Source organism: Staurois parvus, unplaced genomic scaffold, assembly GCF_062004578.1.
Source record: "Staurois parvus isolate SC_StPar_1 unplaced genomic scaffold, SC_StPar_1.0 ptg000520l, whole genome shotgun sequence".
In the NCBI taxonomy this organism is placed as follows: Eukaryota; Metazoa; Chordata; class Amphibia; order Anura; family Ranidae; genus Staurois; species Staurois parvus.
Genome location: NW_028318316.1, coordinates 1,691,329 through 1,711,130, shown reverse-complemented (window position 1 = coordinate 1,711,130; position 19,802 = coordinate 1,691,329). Strand labels below are relative to the sequence as shown.

The 19,802-nt window shown below is 42.2% G+C and overlaps 1 protein-coding gene across 2 annotated transcripts in view; it reads left to right on the top strand.

Annotated features, from left to right (window-relative positions):
- The window catches only part of TTC27 (tetratricopeptide repeat domain 27), a 551,099-nt gene that overhangs the window by 123,273 nt on the left and 408,024 nt on the right, over nt 1-19,802 (top strand). For both annotated transcript variants that reach the window (XM_089690186.1, XM_089690185.1), the window contains exon 6: nt 1,418-1,520. In XM_089690186.1, the coding sequence (XP_089546312.1) occupies nt 1,418-1,520 (103 nt within the window). The remainder of the gene's footprint in view (nt 1-1,417; nt 1,521-19,802) is intronic.

Here is a 19,802-nt window from a genome sequence, read left to right as displayed (position 1 = left end):
TTGTCACTTGATAGCTATAAACCTTGGAAGGATAACATAGCCAAACAATTATATGATTTTACTATGACAAAGTGTTTGTCTGTTGACCTGTATAAAATAAGGTACACAAGCCAGTAATCTTGTGATTTTTCACTTGAAACAAAATCCTTCTCTGTGCGTCTCTTGTAATCTCAGCAAGAATACAAATGATTGCTTAGTTTGAGCATTTATACTGCTTTATTTTCAGTTCATGACTGTGTGGTCTTAGGCCAATCTAAAAAATAATTTCATAAAATTAATATTATGAAGAAAATGAAAGCCACTGTGCTGTTCAAAGTGTAAATTGCTTTATCAGTGTTGGCCCATGTATTATGCTGCATCGAATTAAACCAGTTGTAATGATCAGCTTAAGCTGGAAAGTTAATGAGTGAGACAGGGAAGCTGGTCAGAGTTGATGGGAAGATGAATGGAGCCAAATACAGGGCAATCTTTGAAGAAAACCTGTTAGAGTTTGCAAATGACTTGAGACGGGTGAAGGTTCACATTCTAGCAGGACAAGGACCCTAAACATGCAGCCATGGCTACAATGTATTGGTTTAGATCAAAGCATATTCAAGTGTTAGAATGGCCAAGTCAAAGTCCAGACCTAAATCCAATTGGGAATCTGTGGCAAGACTTGAAAATTGCGGTACACTGAAGCTCTCCATCCAATCTGACAAAGTTTGAGCTTTTTTGCAAAGAAGAATGGACAAAAATGTCACTCTCTAGGTGTGCAAAGCTGGTAGAGACATACCCAAAAAGACTTGCAGCTGTAATTGAAGTGAAAGGTAGTTCTCCAAAGTATTGACTCAGGGGCTGAATACAAATGCATGCCACACTTTTCAGATATTTATTTGTAAAAAGGTTTGACAACCATTTATCATTTCCTTCCACTTCACAATTATGTGCCACTTTGTGTTGGTCACATAAATTCCCAATAAAATATATTTACGGTTTTGGTTGTAATATGACAAAATGTGGTAAATTGTAAGGGGTATAAATAAATTTTTAAGTCAATGTACATCCACTGTTCACCTCCAGCATCGCAGTATCGAGCTATGTCTCTGATTCACACCACCTCACGTGGGCTTTCTCCAGACACAGTAGCTCTGAGCTCAACATTTGAGAGCTTGATCTTGTGATGGTGAAGGTGAACAGTAAAGCTATGAGACTCTTAGCAACGTCCTAGCAACAAGGCAGGACAGGATGATAGGATCTTTGGTAAAGAACTACTGTGCCTTTATATGTGGTCACTGTGGGCAAATAGCCTAGTTAAACATGGTCACTGTAGACATAACTTGTATGATTGTTATTTCTTTAGTTTTTTTATTTTTGCAGTTTGTACATCAAAGACACAAATAGTTTCTGCTATCACCTCATATAAATACATGTCTTTCAGTTGCTGCCCTGGTGGACAATAAGATGTATTTCCATTCACCAGCAATTACTGGAGGAGAGATCTTCTGAACTATTTGCTGTGGTACAAGCGAGTATAAATGAAGGTAGGACTTTTTTCTATCGTCAACTATATGTGTATGTGTGTGTGTGTGTATATATATATATATACAGTTGTGTTCAAAATAATAGCAGTGTGTTGAAAAAAGTGAATACAGCTCAAAATCCTTCTAATAGCTTTCATTTCCATACACACAAATGCATTGGGAACACTACACATTCTATTCCAAATCAAAACATGAAGAAAAATATATCAAATTTGTGTTGTTCCTCTAAAACAATTGAAGAAAAGTGAATATTGGACTGTTCAAAAAAAAAAAGCAGTGTTTGTATTCTTCTTTACAAACTCAAACATTCACTATATAAACTGAAAAATGTTTGAAGATTTTGCTTTCCTTTGAATCACTTAATTAATATTTAGTTGTATAAGCACTGTTTCTGAGAACTGCTGTACATCTGTGTTGCATGGAGTCAACCAACTTCTGGCACCTATGAACAGGTATTCCAGCCCAGGATGATTGGACTACATTCCACAGTTCTTCTCTATTTCTTGGTTTTGCCACAGAAACTGCAGTTTTGATGTCACCCCACAAGTTTTCTATTGGATTAAGATCCGGGTTTTGGGCTGGCCACTCCATAACGTCAATCTTGTTAGTCTGGAACCAAGATGTTGCACGTTTACTGGTGTGTTTGGGGTCGTTGTCATTTCCTCTTCAGCATAGGGCAGCATGACCTCTTCAAGTATCCTGATGTATTCAAACTGATCCATGATCCCTGGTATGCGATAAATAGGCCCAACACCGTAGTATGAGAAACATCCCCATATCATGATTCTCGCGCGAGCATGCTTCACTGTCTTCACAGTGTACTGTGGATTGAATTCAGTGTTTGGGGGTCGTCTGACAAACTGTCTCCGGCTACTAGACCCAAAAAGAACAATCTTACTTTCATCAGTCCACAAAATGTTGCACCATTTCTCTTTAGGCCAGTCAATGTGCTCTTTGGCAAATTGTAACCTCTTCAGCACATGTCTTTTTTTCAACAGTGGGACTTTGCGGGGGCTTCTTGCAGATAGCTTGGCTTCACATAGGCGTATTCTAATTGTAACAGTACTCACAGGTAACTTTAGACCTTCTTTATCTTCCTGGAGCTGATTGTTGGCTGAGTCCTTGCCATTTTGGCTATTCTTCTATCCATTCGAATGGTAGTTTTTCGCTTTCTTCCACGTCTTTCAGGTTTTGGTTGCCATTTTAAAGCATTTGCGATCATTTTAGCTGAGCAGCCTTTCATTTTCTGTACTTCTTTAAATGTTTTCCCCTCTCCAATCAACTTTTTAATCAAGGTACGCTGTTCTTCTGAACAATGTCTGGAACGACCCATTTTCCTCAGAATTTCAGAGAGAAATGCACTGTAACCAGCATGTACAAGATTTGCTGCCTTCCTTCCTTAAATAAGGCAATAATTGCCACCTGTTTTTCAAAGAATGAATGACCTCACTAATAGAACTCCACACTGCTATTATTTTGAACATGCCCCTTTCAATTAGTGATTCAATTACACAGAATTAGCAGCATGCATGTCATGACTGTTGGGTCTGTTGGATTTCTATTACTCTACTACACCTGCTAGAGAATTTTTTGCCATGTAGAAATATCATTTCTACCAAAAACAGTGATTGATCAGGTTAGTGATGTCTGACTGCTATTATTTTGAACACAACTATATATATATATATACAGTGGGGCAAAAAAGTATTTAGTCAGCCACCAATTGTGCAAGTTCTCCCACTTAAAAAGATGAGAGAGGCCTGTAATTGGCATCATAGGTAGACCTCAACAATGAGAGACAAAATGAGTAAAAAAATCCAGACAATCACATTGGCTGATTTGGAAAGAATTTATTTGCAAATTATGGTGGAAAATAAGTATTTGGTCAATATCAAACGTTCATCTCAATACTTTGTTATATATCCTTTGTTGGCAATGACAGAGGTCAAACGTTTCCTGTAAGTCTTCACAAGGTTGGCACACACTGTTGCTGGTATGTTGGCTCATTCCTCCATGCAGATCTCCTCTAGAGCAGTGATGTTTTGGGGCTGTCGCTGGGCAACACGGACTTTCAACTCCCTCCAAAGGTTTTCTATAGGGTTGAGATCTGGAGACTGGCTAGGCCACTCCAGGACCTTGAAATGCTTCTTACGAAGCCACTCCTTCGTTGCCCGGGCGGTATGTTTGGGATCATTGTCATGTTGGAAGACCCAGCCACGTTTCATCTTCAATGCCCTTGCTGATGGAAGGAGGTTTGCACTCAAAATCTCACGATACATGGCCCCATTCATTCTGTCCTGTACATGGATTAGTCGTCCTGGTCCCTTTGCGGAGAAACAGCCCCAAAGCATGATGTTGCCACCCCCATGCTTCACAGTAGGTATGGTGTTCTTTGGATGCAACTCCGCATTCTCTCTCCTCCAAACACGACGAGTTGTGTTTCTACCAAACAGTTCTATTTTGGTTTCATCTGACCATATGACATTCTCCCAATCCTCTTCTGGATCATCCAAATGCTCTCCAGCAAACTTCAGATGGGCCCGGACATGTACTGGCTTAAGCAGGGGGACATGTCTGGCACTGCAGGATCTGAGTCCCTGGCGGCGTAGTGTGTTACTGATGGTAGCCTTTGTTACGTTGGACCCAGCTCTCTGCAGGTCATTCACTAGGTCCCCCCGTGTGGTCCTGGGATTTTTGCTCACCATTCTTGTGATCATTTTGACCCCACGGGGTGAGATCTTGCGTGGAGCCCCAGATCGAGGGAGATTATTAGTGGTCTTGTATGTCTTCCATTTTCTAATTATTGCTCCCACAGTTGATTTGTTCACACCAGCTTGCTTGCCTATTGCAGATTCAGTCTTCCCAGCCTGGTGCAGGTCTACAATTTTGTTTCTGGTGTCCTTCGACAGCTCTTTGGTCTTCACCATAGTGGAGTTTGGAGTGTGACTGTTTGAGGTTGTGGACAGGTGTCTTTTATACTGACAACAAGTTCAAACAGGTGTCATTGATACAGGTAATGAGTGCAGGACAGAGGAGCCTCTTAAAGAAGAAGGTACAGGTCTGTGAGAGACAGAAATCTTGCTTGTTTGTAGATGACCAAATACTTATTTTCCACCATAATTTGCAAATAAATTCTTTCCAAATCAGCCAATGTGATTGTCTGGATTTTTTTTCTCATTTTGTCTCTCATAGTTGAGGTCTACCTATGATGCCAATTACAGGCCTCTCTCATCTTTTTAAGTGGGAGAACTTGCGTAATTGGTGGCTGACTAAATACTTTTTTGCCCCACTGTATATATATATATATACACTATGTTGTCAAAAGTATTGGGACTCCCCTCCAAATAATTTTATTCAGCTGTTTCAATCACCTCCATGGCCGCAGGTATATAAAATGCAGACTGCTTCCAAAAACATTTGTGAAAGAATGGGTCGCTGTCAGGAGCTCAGTGAATTCAAGCGTGGTACCGTGGTTGCTACCTGTGCAATAAGTCCGTCCGTGAACTTTTCTTGCTATTAAATATTCCACGGTCAACTGTTAGTGGTATTGTAACAAAGTGGAAGCAACTGGGAACAAGAGTAACTCAGCAAGGAAGTGGTAGGCGACGTAAAATGACAGAGCGGGGTCAGCACATGCTGAAGCGCAAGGTGCACAGAAGTCGCCAACTGTCTTCAGTGTCAATAGCTAAAGACCTCCAAACTTTGTGTGGCTTTCAGATTAACACAACCACACTACGTAGAGAGCTTCACGGAACGAGTTTCCATGGCTGAGCAGCTGCATCCAAGCCTTACAAACCAAGTGTAAAGCAAAGTGTCGGATGCAGTAGTGTAAAGCATGCCACCACTGGACTCTAGAGCAGTGGAGACGTGTTCTCTGGAGTGGCAATACACTATATTGCCAAAAGTATTGGGACATCCCTCCAAATCATTAGATTCAGGTGTTCCAATCACCTCCATAGGTGTATAAAATCAAGCACCTAGGCATGCAGACTGCTTCTACAAACATTTGTGAAAGGATGGGTCGCTCTCAGGAGCTCAGTGAATTCAAGCGTGGTACCGTGATAGGTTGCCACCCGTGCAATAAGTCCATCCATTAAATTTCCTTGCTACTAAATATTCCATGGCCAACAGTTAGTGGTGTTATAACAAAAAGTGGAAGCAGCTTGGAACAACAGCAACACAGCCATGAAGTGGTATGCCACGTAAAACGAGAGAGCGGGGTAAGTGCATGCTGAAGCGAACAGTGTGCAGAAGTCGCCAAATGTCTGCAGAGTCTGGAATACCTAGGGCTAATCCTAGACATGGACTAGGCTATCTGGATGCAGTCAGACAGTGCCATGGCAGTGGCCTACAACAAACTAGCCCAGGGTCTATGAATGCCTGATTCATTGCTTGGGGACATCCCAGGGTCTATGAAAAGCCTGTGCCCTATACTGTACGAGTAAGATAAAGGAATTACTTGCCTGTAAATACCATATCTTGGAGTACAGTACAAAACACAGGACACCCTCACCTCCTGTGTTCCTCTGCATTGTTTGCTAAAAAAAAAAAATTAGACCTCACAGAGTTGGATAGAGTTTTACCAGTGTCCAATCGCCTGAAGGTAGCAGCCGATAATCTATCCAGGGTCTATGAATATCCAGACTGTCTCCTGTACTGTACAACACAATATGGAATTTACAGGTAAGTCAGAATTCTTTTTTTTGTATTTTATAATGCAGCCAGCAAGAGTTTCCTGCTGACTTATTTCTGTTTATAAAACTTTTTCAAATTTTCAGCATTTAACTAGGCCATTTTCAGGAATTCAGGCAATTATCTGTTTGCCCTTATGTTAATATGTTCCAAAGTCTGCTATGATAGTGTTTTCCTGACTTTGGGAAATTTTATCTTCAGTGAACACAGATATAAAAGAATCTTTCTCTCTTTCTCTTCTCTTTTGTTGCTCAGGAATTTTACTCACTTGTACTTTAACACCCTCAACCCCCCAGGCTTCCTAATTATCATAATTATTGTTTGGAATTGTTACTAGAGAAAAGCAAGGCCATGTTTTGCCTAGCTTAGTTAGAGCCTTTGGACTCAATTCACTAAGAGTTAAACACCGCATGAGTATTAGCATACAAAAAAAACTAAGCCAGTCAGTTTACAAAAATATGCACATTAAATACTGCATGCATTAATTTTTCTATTTTGTGGTATTTACTCTGTTTTTCCCACCTTATTTTACCTCAAACTGTACCTATGACTGCGGTGGGAAGTGAAACATTTAGCAGTGGTATTCCTACTACTGCTAAATGTGACAGTTCAGCTCAGGAATGCTGGTTGTTAAAGAGCTACAACCCGCTGGCATCCTAACAGCCAGTGACTCATTCCTGCTGTCAGCAGGGGATTCCCTGCTGACAACAGAATGTAAACAAAAGATCTGACAAGAAAAAAAAAACGGACCTTTAATTCTGTTGTGGATTTTGGATCATGCCAAAAATAAATTTAAAAATGTTGAGGTCCCCCCAAAATCCATACCAGACCCCTATCTGAGCATGCAGACCAGAAAGAGGGGGACAACTATTAATAAGGGTGGCCCCAGATACCCGGCCCCTACACATGAATGAGTAAAAAGTACACAGTACCCCTAATCATTCAACAACAAAAAAAAACATAGAACGTGCCATATAAAAAACGCAGAAATTTTGTTACCAAAAATGTCACCCGATATACATCCATTGTCAATCATGATGATTGCCAGCTGCCAATGATGTCATCAGGTGACTCCGCCCTCCTATGAAGTCGTTAATCAAATGTGAACTTGTCCATGCATGCAACATGTGGACTTGACAATGGCATCACCAGGTAACCCCATCTCTTTGATTTCTTATTCAGTGAGGAGAAGCGGAGTGTTAGTTGACAAGAGCCAAGCAATGGAGAAATTGGGTGTCGGTGGGCAGCGTTTTTTTTTTTTTAGTGGCTGGTGTTCTTCCACTGGAGGCTTTTACATTTTTTAACCGCTTGCTGCCCTGCCACTGTGTATATACGTGTGCGGGGCGGCAGTGGAGCGCAAAACCACGTTTAAAAACGGGTTCCGCGCTCCCGACACTTTCGCCGGCAGGGGGCGCGCGCGTGCGCTCCCGCCGACCCGCGGGTGATCTGATTCGATCCAGGAGGGATCAATCATTAGATTTCAGCCAGTGATTTCTGGCTGAAATCGGATGATCGGTCCCTGTCCTATCCTGTCCTGTGTTGATATTTACACAGGGCAGGATATGATGTCATTCTTCTCTGCCTGGACACATTCCGTTCCAGACAGAGAAGAAGAGACATTTAAACGTGAGTAAAACAGCACACTGACAGTTAGAACACAGTCTAGGACACATTTAACCCCCTGATTGCCCCCCCCCCCCAGTTAACCCTTCACTGCCCTGTCGCCAGTGTCACTGATCAGTGAAGCGATTTTTATTGATCACTGTATCAGTGTCGCTGGCGACTTCCAATAGTGCTAGCGCCCCTCCCAGATAGCGCCAGTTTGCCCCCCAGTACACCAATAAAGCCATTTAACCCCTTAATTTCCCCCCCCCACCCCCCCCAGTTAACCCCTTAACTGCCCTGTCACCAGTGTCACTGATCAGTGAAGCGATTTTTACTGATCACTGTATCAGTGTCGCTGGCGACTTCCGATAGTGTTAGCGCCCCTCCCAGATAGCGCCAGATTGCCCACTAATACACCAGTAGTCCCGTCTAACCCCTTGATCGCCCCCCCCCCCCCTGAGTTGACCCCTTCACTGCCCTCTCACCAGTGTCACTGATCAGTGAACCAATTTTTACTGATCACTGTATCAGTGTCGCTGGCGACTTCCGTTAGTGTTAGCGCCCCTCCCAGATAGCGCCAGATTGCCCGCTAATACACCAGTAGTCCCGTCTAACCCCTTGATCGCCCCCCCCCTCCCCGAGTTGACCCCTTTACTGCCCTGTCACCAGTGTCACTGATCAGTGAACCAATTTTTACTGATCACTGTATCATTGCGACTTCCGCTAGTGTTAGCGCCCCTCCCAGATAGCGCCAGATTGCCCGCTAATACACCAGTAGTCCCGTCTAACCCCTTGATCGCCCCCCCCCCCCCCCTGAGTTGACCCCTTCACTGCCCTGTCACCAGTGTCACTGATCAGTGAACCAATTTTTACTGATCACTGTATCAGTGTCGCTGGCGACTTCCAATAGTGTTAGCGCCCCTCCCAGATAGCGCCAGTTTAACCGCCAGTACATCAGTAATCCCATTTAACCCCTTGATCGCCCCCCCCAGTTAACCCCTTCACTGCCCTGTCACCAGTGTCATGGATTACAGTGAACAGATTTTTACTGATCACTGTATTGGTACTGGTGACTTGGTACTGGTGACTTCCGATAGTTTTAGCGCCCCTCCCAGATAGCACCAGTTTGCCCGCTAGTACACAAATAATCACATTTGACCCCTTGATTGCCAGGAACACGCTTACTTGCACGCTAAACCTTCATTGCTAGTATAGTGTCTGATTGGATCAATATCTTTGATCAGATCAGCGCTATACCAGCATTCACATTACTTTAGTATCCCCAAAAACGCAGTGTTAGCGGGATCAGCGCCAACACCTGCCAGCACCTGCGTTTAGCCCCTACGCCCCCCCCTTCTCCCCCGGCAAGTGCAGTGTCAGTAGATAACTGTCACTTGATACATATTACACACAAAACCGCAGTGTTCACAGAATCAGGCCTGATATCTGTTAGCACTTGTCGGTAAATTTTTTGTAGCGGTTCAAGCAGTCCCTGACAGCCAGGCGCTCTTTTTCCCGTGAGTCGCACTAGGTACCTGTAAATTTAGTGGCCAAAATGTCTAAGCAAAGGTACACTAGTGAAGAGGCCTATAGGATTCTGAGCATGTCAAGTGAGAGCGAAGGGGAAGACTCACTGGCAGAATCAGGCACAGAATACAAACCTATAGACAGCAGCGGCACCCTGACAGCTAGCTCAGACGACGAGGAAGTGGTCCCTGCTAAGGTCAGGCGTACCCGATCCCATTCACAGGTTGCTGAGGTGGTACAAATGCATGATGACTCTCATATGCAGCAGAGTGCCAGTACTAGTGCCGCAGTATCTTTTGGTGAACTGGCGAGCACCAGCGGCCTAGTACGTCCTGGTCGTAGGCATACCAGCACTGCAGTATCACTTGGTGACGTGGCGAGTCCCATAAGTGCAGTACAAGCTGGTGTGGTGGCGAGCACAAGTAGTGTCCCGCGGCCACCAAGAATTCGCAGACAGGCCCGTAGAGCCCCTAGTGTCCTTCCGGATGTGCTTGCAAATCCCGATTGGCAGCCCACAAATTCTGCAGCACCCGTACTTCCCCCATTCACTGCCCAACCCGGAATTCAGGTGGAAACAGCAAATTTAAATACTCCCCTTAATTTTTTTGAGCTGTTTTTCACAGAAGATCTTTATGCATTGATTGTGGATCAAAGCAATTTATATGCACGCCAATTTATCGCCGCCAACCCAAATTCAAACCTTGCCAGACCATTCGCATGGAAACCCATTACGGTTTCCGAATTTAAAGTTTTTTTGGGCCTAACCCTCAACATGGGCATTAATGATAAAAATCAATTGCGGTTGTATTGGTCCACCGACCCTCTTGTTCACATGCCCGTGTTCTCTGCTGCCATGGCCAGGCATAGATATGAGAGTATAATGCGTTTTATGCACTTCTACGACAACTCACTCAGTCGTCCTCGGGGTGACCCTGAATTTGACCGGCTCCACAAAATTCGGCCCCTCGCAAATCACTTTGACCAAAAATTTGCAGATGTGTATACTCCCCAGAAAAACATCTGCATCGATGAGTCCCTCATTCAATATTCTGGCCGCCTTGTAATCAAACAATATCTCCCCAGCAAGCGTGCCAGATATGGGATCAAGATGTATAAGACCTGTGAGAGGGCAACAGGCTATACATGTAAGTTTCGGATTTACGAGGGAAAAGATAGTTACTTGGAGCCCCCCGGATGCCCAGACTACATGGGGAGCAGTGGCAAGATAGTTTGGGACTTGGCGTCATCCTATTTCCATATGGGGTACCACTTATACGTGGACAATTTTTATTCAAGCGTGCCACTATTTAGACATTTGTTCAATTTGGGAATTTGCACATGTGGCACTGTGCGATCTAATCGCCGAGGCTTCCCCCAACGGCTTGTAAATACCCGTCTTAAAAAGGGGGAAAAAGCCTGCTTGAGAAATGAAGAATTGCTAGCAGTGAAGTGGAAGGACAAACGGGATGTTTACCTCCTGTCTTCCATTCACGCAGATACGACCGTCCAAATTACCACGGCAGCTGGTGTTGTTGAGAAGCCCCTCTGTGTCCACGATTATAACCTTAACATGGCAGGGGTGGACTTCAATGACCAGATGATGCAGCCGTATTTAGTTTCCCGAAAATCCAAACGCTGGTACATAAAAGTGTCAGTTTATTTATTTCAATTGGCTCTATATAATGCTTTTGTTCTCTATAAAGCAACTGGACATAATGGATCATACCTAAATTTCCAGTTAGAGAACATCAGGGCCCTTTTGTATCCAGAAGGTGCTGCGCCCCAAATCCCTCTCCCAGATGCAGTTAGCCGTCTGCATGAGAGACATTTTCTCGATACCATTCCTGGTACCCCAACCCAAAGAAGACCCCAAAAAAGATGTCGTGTCTGCAGCAAACGTGGAATTAGGCGTGACAGCCGCTATTGTTGTCCCTCCTGTCCTGGCCAACCTGGCCTCTGCATCAAGCCCTGCTTTCGCCTCTACCATACACTAGTGAACTATTAGTATAGGGTACAGCACGGCACAGATCAGGGCACATTTACACAGGGTCTCAAAAGATGTTAGGTAGTCAGGAAACTGGCTATCGCATTTGGAGAGACCCTACCAGCTGTTTAAATGTTTGAAGTTTGGAAAAAAAAAGTTAAAAAAATAAAAAAAATAAATAAAAGTACAAATACCCCCCAAAAAAATAAAAAAATGTAAAAACCAAAAATAGTTATAGTTTTTTTTGTTGTTGTCATTTTTGTGATTGTTCGACTTTCACTGGTTTATTGTTGTTTTATTGTTAACCATTTCTGTTTGCAGGAATGCTTTCAGCTGCAGCGCTGACCTGTTTATTCTGACAGCAACAGGAACTTGCTCTCAGAATAGACATAAGTCAGCGTGGGCAGCGCTGTTGGATGAGATTTTTCATCCGCAGTTATAAAAAACAGAATATATGCCAAAGCATGGGGGCCTGGGGTGGCCAGTGGGTGGATGGCCCCTATGCTTCGGCATATATATTTTATATTTGTTGGCACATTTCATGTGTGCCCACCATTAGAAGTGGGTGGATTGAGGGAGGTTTCTAATGGTGGGCATACCACCACACACTTTTCCTTATAAAGTTGTTTTATTGAGTTTGTTTTATTGTTAACCATTGTTGATTTTTTTGCAGGAACGTCAAACTGCAGCACTGACCTGTTTATTCTGACAGCAACAGGGTCTTGCTTTCAGAATAGACATAAGTAGGTGTGTGCAGTGCTGTCAGATGAGATTTTTCATCCGCAGTTCAAAAAAAGAGAATATATGCCAAAGCATGGGGGCCTGGGGTGGCCAGTGGGTGGATGGCCCCTATGCTTCGGCATATATATTTTATATTTGTTGGCACATTTCATATGTGCCCACCATTAGAAGTGGGTGGATTGAGGGAGGTTTCTAATGGTGGGCATACCACCACACACTTTTCCTTATAAAGTTGTTTTATTGAGTTTATGTTTTATTGTTAACCATTGTTGATTTCTTTGCAGGAACGTCAAACTGCAGCACTGACCTGTTTATTCTGACAGCAACAGGGTCTTGCTTTCAGAATAGACATAAGTAGGTGTGTGCAGTGCTGTCAGATGAGATTTTTCATCCGCAGTTCAAAAAAAGAGAATATATGCCAAAGCATGGGGGCCTGGGGTGGCCAGTGGGTGGATGGCCCCTATGCTTCGGCATATATATTTTATATTTGTTGGCACATTTCATATGTGCCCACCATTAGAAGTGGGTGGATTGAGGGAGGTTTCTAATGGTGGGCATACCACCACACACTTTTCCTTATAAAGTTGTTTTATTGAGTTTATGTTTTATTGTTAACCATTGTTGATTTCTTTGCAGGAACGTCAAACTGCAGCACTGACCTGTTTATTCTGACAGCAATAGGGTCTTGCTTTCAGAATAGACATAAGTAGGTGTGTGCAGTGCTGTTGGATGAGATTTTTCATCCGCAGTTCAAAAAAAGAGAATATATGCCAAAGCATGGGGGCCTGGGGTGGCCAGTGGGTGGATGGCCCCTATGCTTCGGCATATATATTTTATATTTGTTGGCACATTTCATATGTGCCCACCATTAGAAGTGGGTGGATTGAGGGAGGTTTCTAATGGTGGGCATACCACACACTTTTTCTGGCAGAGATTTCTTCTCTTTTTTTTCATTCAGCCCACAGGCTGCATAAAGAAAAAAAGAACATAGCATATACACCCAACAAGGACCAGTGACGTATTGGTACATCACTGGACTTTGAATGGTTATACCAGGGTGATGCCTGCAGCTGCAGGCATCATCCTGGTTTTATTTTTTTCAGCTGGCAATGGGCTTTCATGTAAAAGCATTCCTAGTGGTTAATTAGCTGCAGAATTGCCTTTACAAGCAGCGGGAGAAAATGGCCCCCCCTCCCCCTCCCTGAGATAGCATTAAAAGTGATTAAAAAAAAAATAAATTAAAGGGACAGTGTAAAAATAATTAAATAAATCAGAAAGAAAAAAAAAAAAGGACCCTCGTCCATCCGCGCACGCGCACACCTGCGGTCGTGAGCGTTGACCCTTTCCCGGTATGGAAACAGCGATTGCACCATGCATGTGAGGTATCGCCACGAACGTCAGAACAAGGGCAGTAATTATAGCTCTAGACCTCCTCTGTAAATCTAAAATGGTAGTTTGTAATGGCTTTTAAAGCGTTGCCTATAGATATTAAAAATGTATGCAGTTTGTCGCCATTGCACAGGGCATGCGTAATTTTAAAGCATGTCATGTTTGGTATCTATTTACTCAGCATAGCATCATCTTTTATATCATACCAAATAATTGGCCAATATATTGTGTTTTTGTGCATTAAAATTAAAAAAGTGTATATTTTTCAAAAAAATTGCGTTTGAAAAATCGCTGTGTAAGTAATATGTGAGATAAAAAATTACACCACCCACCATTTTATTTACTAGGGTGTCTGCTCTAAGAAAATATATAATGTTTGGGGGTTCACTTTAATTTCCTAGCAAAAATACAGATTTTTTTAATGTGAATAAAAAGTGTCAGAAAAGGCTTGGTCTTCAGGTGGTTAGAAGAGTGAGTGATGTGTGGCATAAACCTCTAATGCTGGGCATAAAATGCCCCCACCCGTCAAAATGACCCCTTTTTGGAAAGTAGACACCCCAAACTATTTGCTGAGAGGCATGTTGAATCAATAGAAGAATTTATTTTTTTACCACAAGTTTTTGGAAAATGAAGAAAGAAAATAAAAATATATTTTTTCTTTTCTTTTTTATATTTCAAAACCTTGTGAGAAAAAATTAGATCTGCAAAATACTTACCATGCCTCTTTTTAAATTCCTTGGAGTGTCTACTTTCCAAAAAGGGGTCATTTGGGGGGGTTTGGTGCTATCCTGGCATGTCAGGGCCTCCAAAACTGTGATAGGTAGTGGGGAAGTGAAATGAAGAAGTTACGCACCTTCAGGCTTTCAAAGTGCTCATTGGATTTCAGGCTCCTGTATGTGGCTAGGCTCCCAAAAAGTGTCACACGTGTGGTATCCTCATACTCGGTAGAAGTAGCAGAATGCATTTTGGGGTATAATTCCACATATACCCATGGCTTGTGCAAGAAATAAATCATTTAAATGACAATTTTGTGTAAAAAAAAAAACAAAAAAAAAGTTTTTGTCATTTTCCAGAAACTTGTGGAAAAAAAATAAATCTTCCATGGACACAATATGTCTCTCAGCAGATAGCTTAGGGTGTCTGCTTTCCAAAAAGGGGTCATTTGGGGGTGTTTGTTCTATCCTGGTATTTTAGCACCTCAAGAGATGTGATGGGCGGTCAGAAAGTAAAAGCTGTGTAAATTTTAAATTATCTATACCATAGTTTGTAGACGCTATAACGTTCACACAAAGCAATCAATATACACTTATTGGGATTTTTTTTACCAAAAACATGTAGCAGAATACATTTTGGCTTAAATTTATGACTAACTTTGAGTTTACGATATATTTTTTATAGCTGAAAGTAGAAAAAATTGTTTTTTTTCAAAATTTTCGTGTTTTTTTTGTTTATAGCGCAGAAAATAAAAAGCGTACAGGTGATCAAATACCACCAAAAGAAAGCTCCATTTGTGTGAAGAAAAGGACGTAAATTTTGTTTGGGTACAGCATTGCATGACCGCGCAATTATCATTTGAATTAGTGCAGCGCCAAACAGCAAAAAAAGGCCTGGTCATTAAGGGGGGTAAATCCTCTGGGGCTCAAGTGGTTAACAAAGGACTTGTCAAAAACTTTCTAGGGTTTTTATTCTTACTTGGCATTTCTTTGTGAATGAGTAGGGGCATTCACATGGGGGCCCTTGTTAAAGGGGGATTCCAGTATCCGATAAGTCATCCCCCACATTCCCACAAACACCGAGCCAGGGTTGTGGGGAAGAGGCCCTTGTCCTCATAAACATCAATGCCCCCACCCCCCAATATTGAGAGCATGTGGCCTGGTATGGTTCAGGAGGGTAAGCATACTCGTCTTCCCCCCTTTCCTGTCCTGGCCTGTTGGGCTTCATGCTCGCATGAGGGTCTGGTATGGATTTTGGGGAGACGTTTTGTTTTGTTTTTTGGTGTGAGGTCCCTTCCAAAATCCATACCAGAACAGAAGGATCTGTTCTTTTGTTTACATTTTGCTGTCAGCTGAGAATTCTTGGCTGACAGCAGATGAGTCAGTGGTTGTTAAGGACACCGATGGGTGCTGGATCCTTAACAACCAGCTATTTACTGGTTGTTAAGGACACCAGTAAGTGTCAGCTCATTAACAACCAACTAGTAATGGAATACATTTGTTAAATAGCGTGTGGCTAGAACACAACTTATTTAACAATTTTTTATTATTCTTTTTAATGAATTGACTTGTAGACAGGTTTATGCAGTATTTACCAAGCTTTCTTTTTTTATAGCACATAAACCTATAGTGAATTGAGATTATCATATCACATGTGATATTTTGGTTAAATGTGTCACAGGACCCAAATATCGCATTCTGTTTCCTTTAGCGAATTGAGCCCTTTGTTTTTAGATGCACATACAGTCATGGCCGAAATTGTTGGCACCCTTGATATTTCTCCAGGAAATCATGTATTTCTCACGAAACGTATTGCATTAACACATGTTTTGCTATACACATGTTTATTCCCTTTGTGTGTATTGGGACAAAACAAAAAAAGGGAGGAAAGAAAGCAAATTCGACATAATGTCACACAAACCTCCAAAAATGGGCTGGACAAAAGTATTGGCACCCTTTCACAACTGCGGATAAATAAGAATGTTACAAGCATGTGATGCTCCTGTAAACTCACCTGGGGCAAGTAACAGGTGTGGGCAATATAGAAATCACACCTGAAAGCAGATAAAAAGGAGAGACGTTCACTTAACCTTTGCATTGTGTGTCTGTCTGTGCCACACTAAGCATGGACAACAGAAAGAGGAGACGAGAACTGTCTGAGGACCTGAGAACCAAAATTGTGGCAAAATATCAACAATCTCAAGGTTACAAGTCCATCTCCAGAGAACTAGATTTGCCTTTGTCCACAGTGCGCAACATTATCAAGAAGTTTGCAACCCATGGCACTGTAGCTAATCTCCCTGGTCGTGGACGGATGAGGAAAATTGATGAAAGATTGCAACGCAGAATAGTCCGGATGGTGGATAAGCAGCCCCAAACATGTTCCAAAGACATTCAAGCTGTCCTGCAGGCTCAGGGAGCATCAGTGTCAGCGCGAACTATCCGTCGACATTTAAATGAAATGAAACGCTATGGCAGGAGACCCAGGAGGACCCCACTGCTGACACAGAGACATAAAAAAGCAAGACTACAGTTTGCCAAAATGTACTTGAGTAAGCCAAAAGCCTTCTGGGAAAACGTCTTGTGGACAGATGAGACCAAGATAGAGCTTTTCGGTAAAGCACATCATTCTACTGTTTACCGAAAACGGAATGAGGCCTACAAAGAACAAAACACAGTACCTACGGTAAAATATGGTGGAGGTTCAATGATGTTTTGGGGTTGTTTTGCTGCCTCTGGCACTGGGTGCCTTGACTGTGTGCAAGGCATCATGAAATCTGAGGATTACCAAAGGATTTTGGGTCGCACTGTAGGGCCCAGTGTCAGAAAGCTGGGTTTGCGTCCAAGATCCTGGGTCTTCCAGCAGGACAATGACCCCAAACATACGTCAAAAAGCACTCAGAAATGGATGGCAAAGAAGCGCTGGAGAGTTCTGAAGTGGCCAGCAATGAGCCCAGATCTAAATCCCATTGAACACCTGTGGAGAGATCTTAAAATTGCTGTTGGGAAAAGGTGTCCTTCCAATAAGAGAGACCTGGAGCTGTTTGCAAAGGAAGAGTGGTCCAAAATTCCGGGTGAGAGGTGTCAGAAGCTTATTGATGGTTATAGGAAGCGACTGATTTCAGTTATGTTTTCCAAAGGGTGTGCAACCAAATATTAAGTTAAGGGTGCCAATACTTTTGTCCAGCCCATTTTTGGGGTTTTGTGTGACATTATGTCATATTTGCTTTTCTGCCTCTGTTTTATATTTGTTCCAATACATACAAAGGGAATAAACATGTGTATAGCAAAACATGTGTTAATGCAATACCTTTTTTGTGTGAAATACTTGATTTTCAGGAAAAATATCAAGGGTGCCAACAATTTCGGCCATGTCTGTATAGTAGTGCAGGTGCATTGCTACGAGTTGCTGTTTCTTTTTCGTACATCTTGGGACACAGAGCAGGCTGTAAATCATGACTACCTGGGATGTCCCAAAGCAATGCACATGAGAGGAGGGAATCGCAGAAACCACTGGATTTTTGTTCTTACCTGTAAAATCTATTTCTTGGAGTACATCAGGGGACACAGAGGCTACTTCCCTCTTTTTGGGAGCCATTGTTTGCTACAAAACTGAAGAACGTCCTGAGTAGGAGGGGTTATATAGGGGGATTTTCCTGTGTGTTCTCTCTGCCATAGTCCATTCACCTATAAGTGCCACGTAACCCATTTAGTCGTGATTTATAGCCTGATCTGTGCCCCATGATGTACTCCAAGAAGTGGATTTAACAAGTACTGTAAGTAGAAAATTTCAGTTTTGTTTTCCACCAAATACGTTTAGCACTTTTTTTTTGAGTAGTAACCACCAGCGAAAGTTTAACCATGTTTGCACATTCTCGGGCATACTGCAAGTGCAGGTACATAAATCAACACTTGTATATGCAGTAAAGCATGCTTGTTATACTCATTGTGGAACCTAAGGGGTTAATCCTCTGTACTGTGTAAAAAGGCTGTTTGATCCTCTCTTCTCTGCCCCTCTTTGTGTTCAAATGTCCATGTCTTATCACCTGATAAGACAGACTAAACCCATAGCCCTTCTGCAATGCTCAGTTTAGTGTGTATTGCTAGAGAGGTTTTTTTTTCTTGGGAGAGTGCATGTGATCACTATTGGGCCAATCAGCACTGTCCAGACAGAGGTTTTGCATCCTCCTAGGGCAGAAAGATAACTTCTCCTACAAGCTTTAACCAGTGCTCAGCTGAAGTCACAAGACTGCTCTAACTGCTGATGAGAAAAGGTATTTAGCAGTTTATAAAAATATATAAGATGCAGCGCTTAAATATACTAAAAGTGTAAACGTGACAGTGCAAATTGATGCGCTAATATGTGACAATAGTGGTGTCTTAATGAAGACAAAAAATAGATATATTGACGTGACAGTATTAGACACAATAGATCACATAAATGCCAATGACACGAGTCAATTCAATAGATTGCAAGTGCGTCAATGATTCAGATAGGAGGATATCAATCTATCTTATTCAGCTTCCATCACATAATCAGGTGCTGGAGGAGTCCATGAAGGTGCAAGGGTGCAGTCACAAGTGTGCATGGTGGCATGGTATAGTCTGACAGAGCAGGCAGGGCCCAAGCCTGTGGGCTGGAGAAGCTGGAATTCTGTGAAAGGGCGCTAACCAAGCTTCACCTGTGAGCGGTTCCTACTAACTAAGAGGGTCCATTAAGAGGTCTGGAGAATATCCCTGGATATAACGAGTGTCGTTTGAATACCACATTTCCACCGGGTTCCAGATGACCACCAGTACCCATATACTACATGCGTATTCATAATTTACGTCTGGTGAGTGCAAGCACACCCTATAATGCTTTTCACGGAAGTCACGAGCAACTGATTATGTGATGGAAGCTGAATAAGATAGATTGATATCTTCCTATCTGAATCATTGACGCACTTGCAATCTATTGAATTGACTCATGTCATTGGCATTTAAGTGATATATTGTGTCTAATACTGTCACGTCAGTATATATATTTTTTGTCTTCATTAAGACACCACTATTGTCACATATTGGTGCATCAATTTGCGCTTTCTGTCACGTTTTTACACTTTTAGTATATTTAAGCGCTGCATCTTATATATTTTTATGTCTAAAGGTTTTAGAGGTTACCTTATGCTACCTGCTTATACACAGAATTGAAAAGCGTTCGCTTATATATTTGCATTTAGCAGTTTATATTTACTAAAATAATTGCACTTCCATGCTCTGTGTATTGTGGGAGACCAGATATAGTGAATGCAGGGTCCTGGGTTTAGTAACACTAAATATCCAATTATTTGGTTTTCCGAAGGCTCCTTTTCACTTATCAACATTGCATTAACCTATGGCGAGTCAATTCATCCATGCTTCCTATCTTTGGCTACAGTCTTCCATCTCCTGATTCCTATATGGTGGCTGCATTCATTTTCACTTTTTAGTCTAAGAACATTTTCAGCAAATATAAACAAAATACCTCTTGATCTCGCAAGAATTGCAATATCCTTGTCACTTCATGTAAGCTGAATTGACAAAAAAAATCTGAAAAACTACAGTACTGTGCAAAGTAGTTGGGACATACGGGATATTGCAATGAGACAA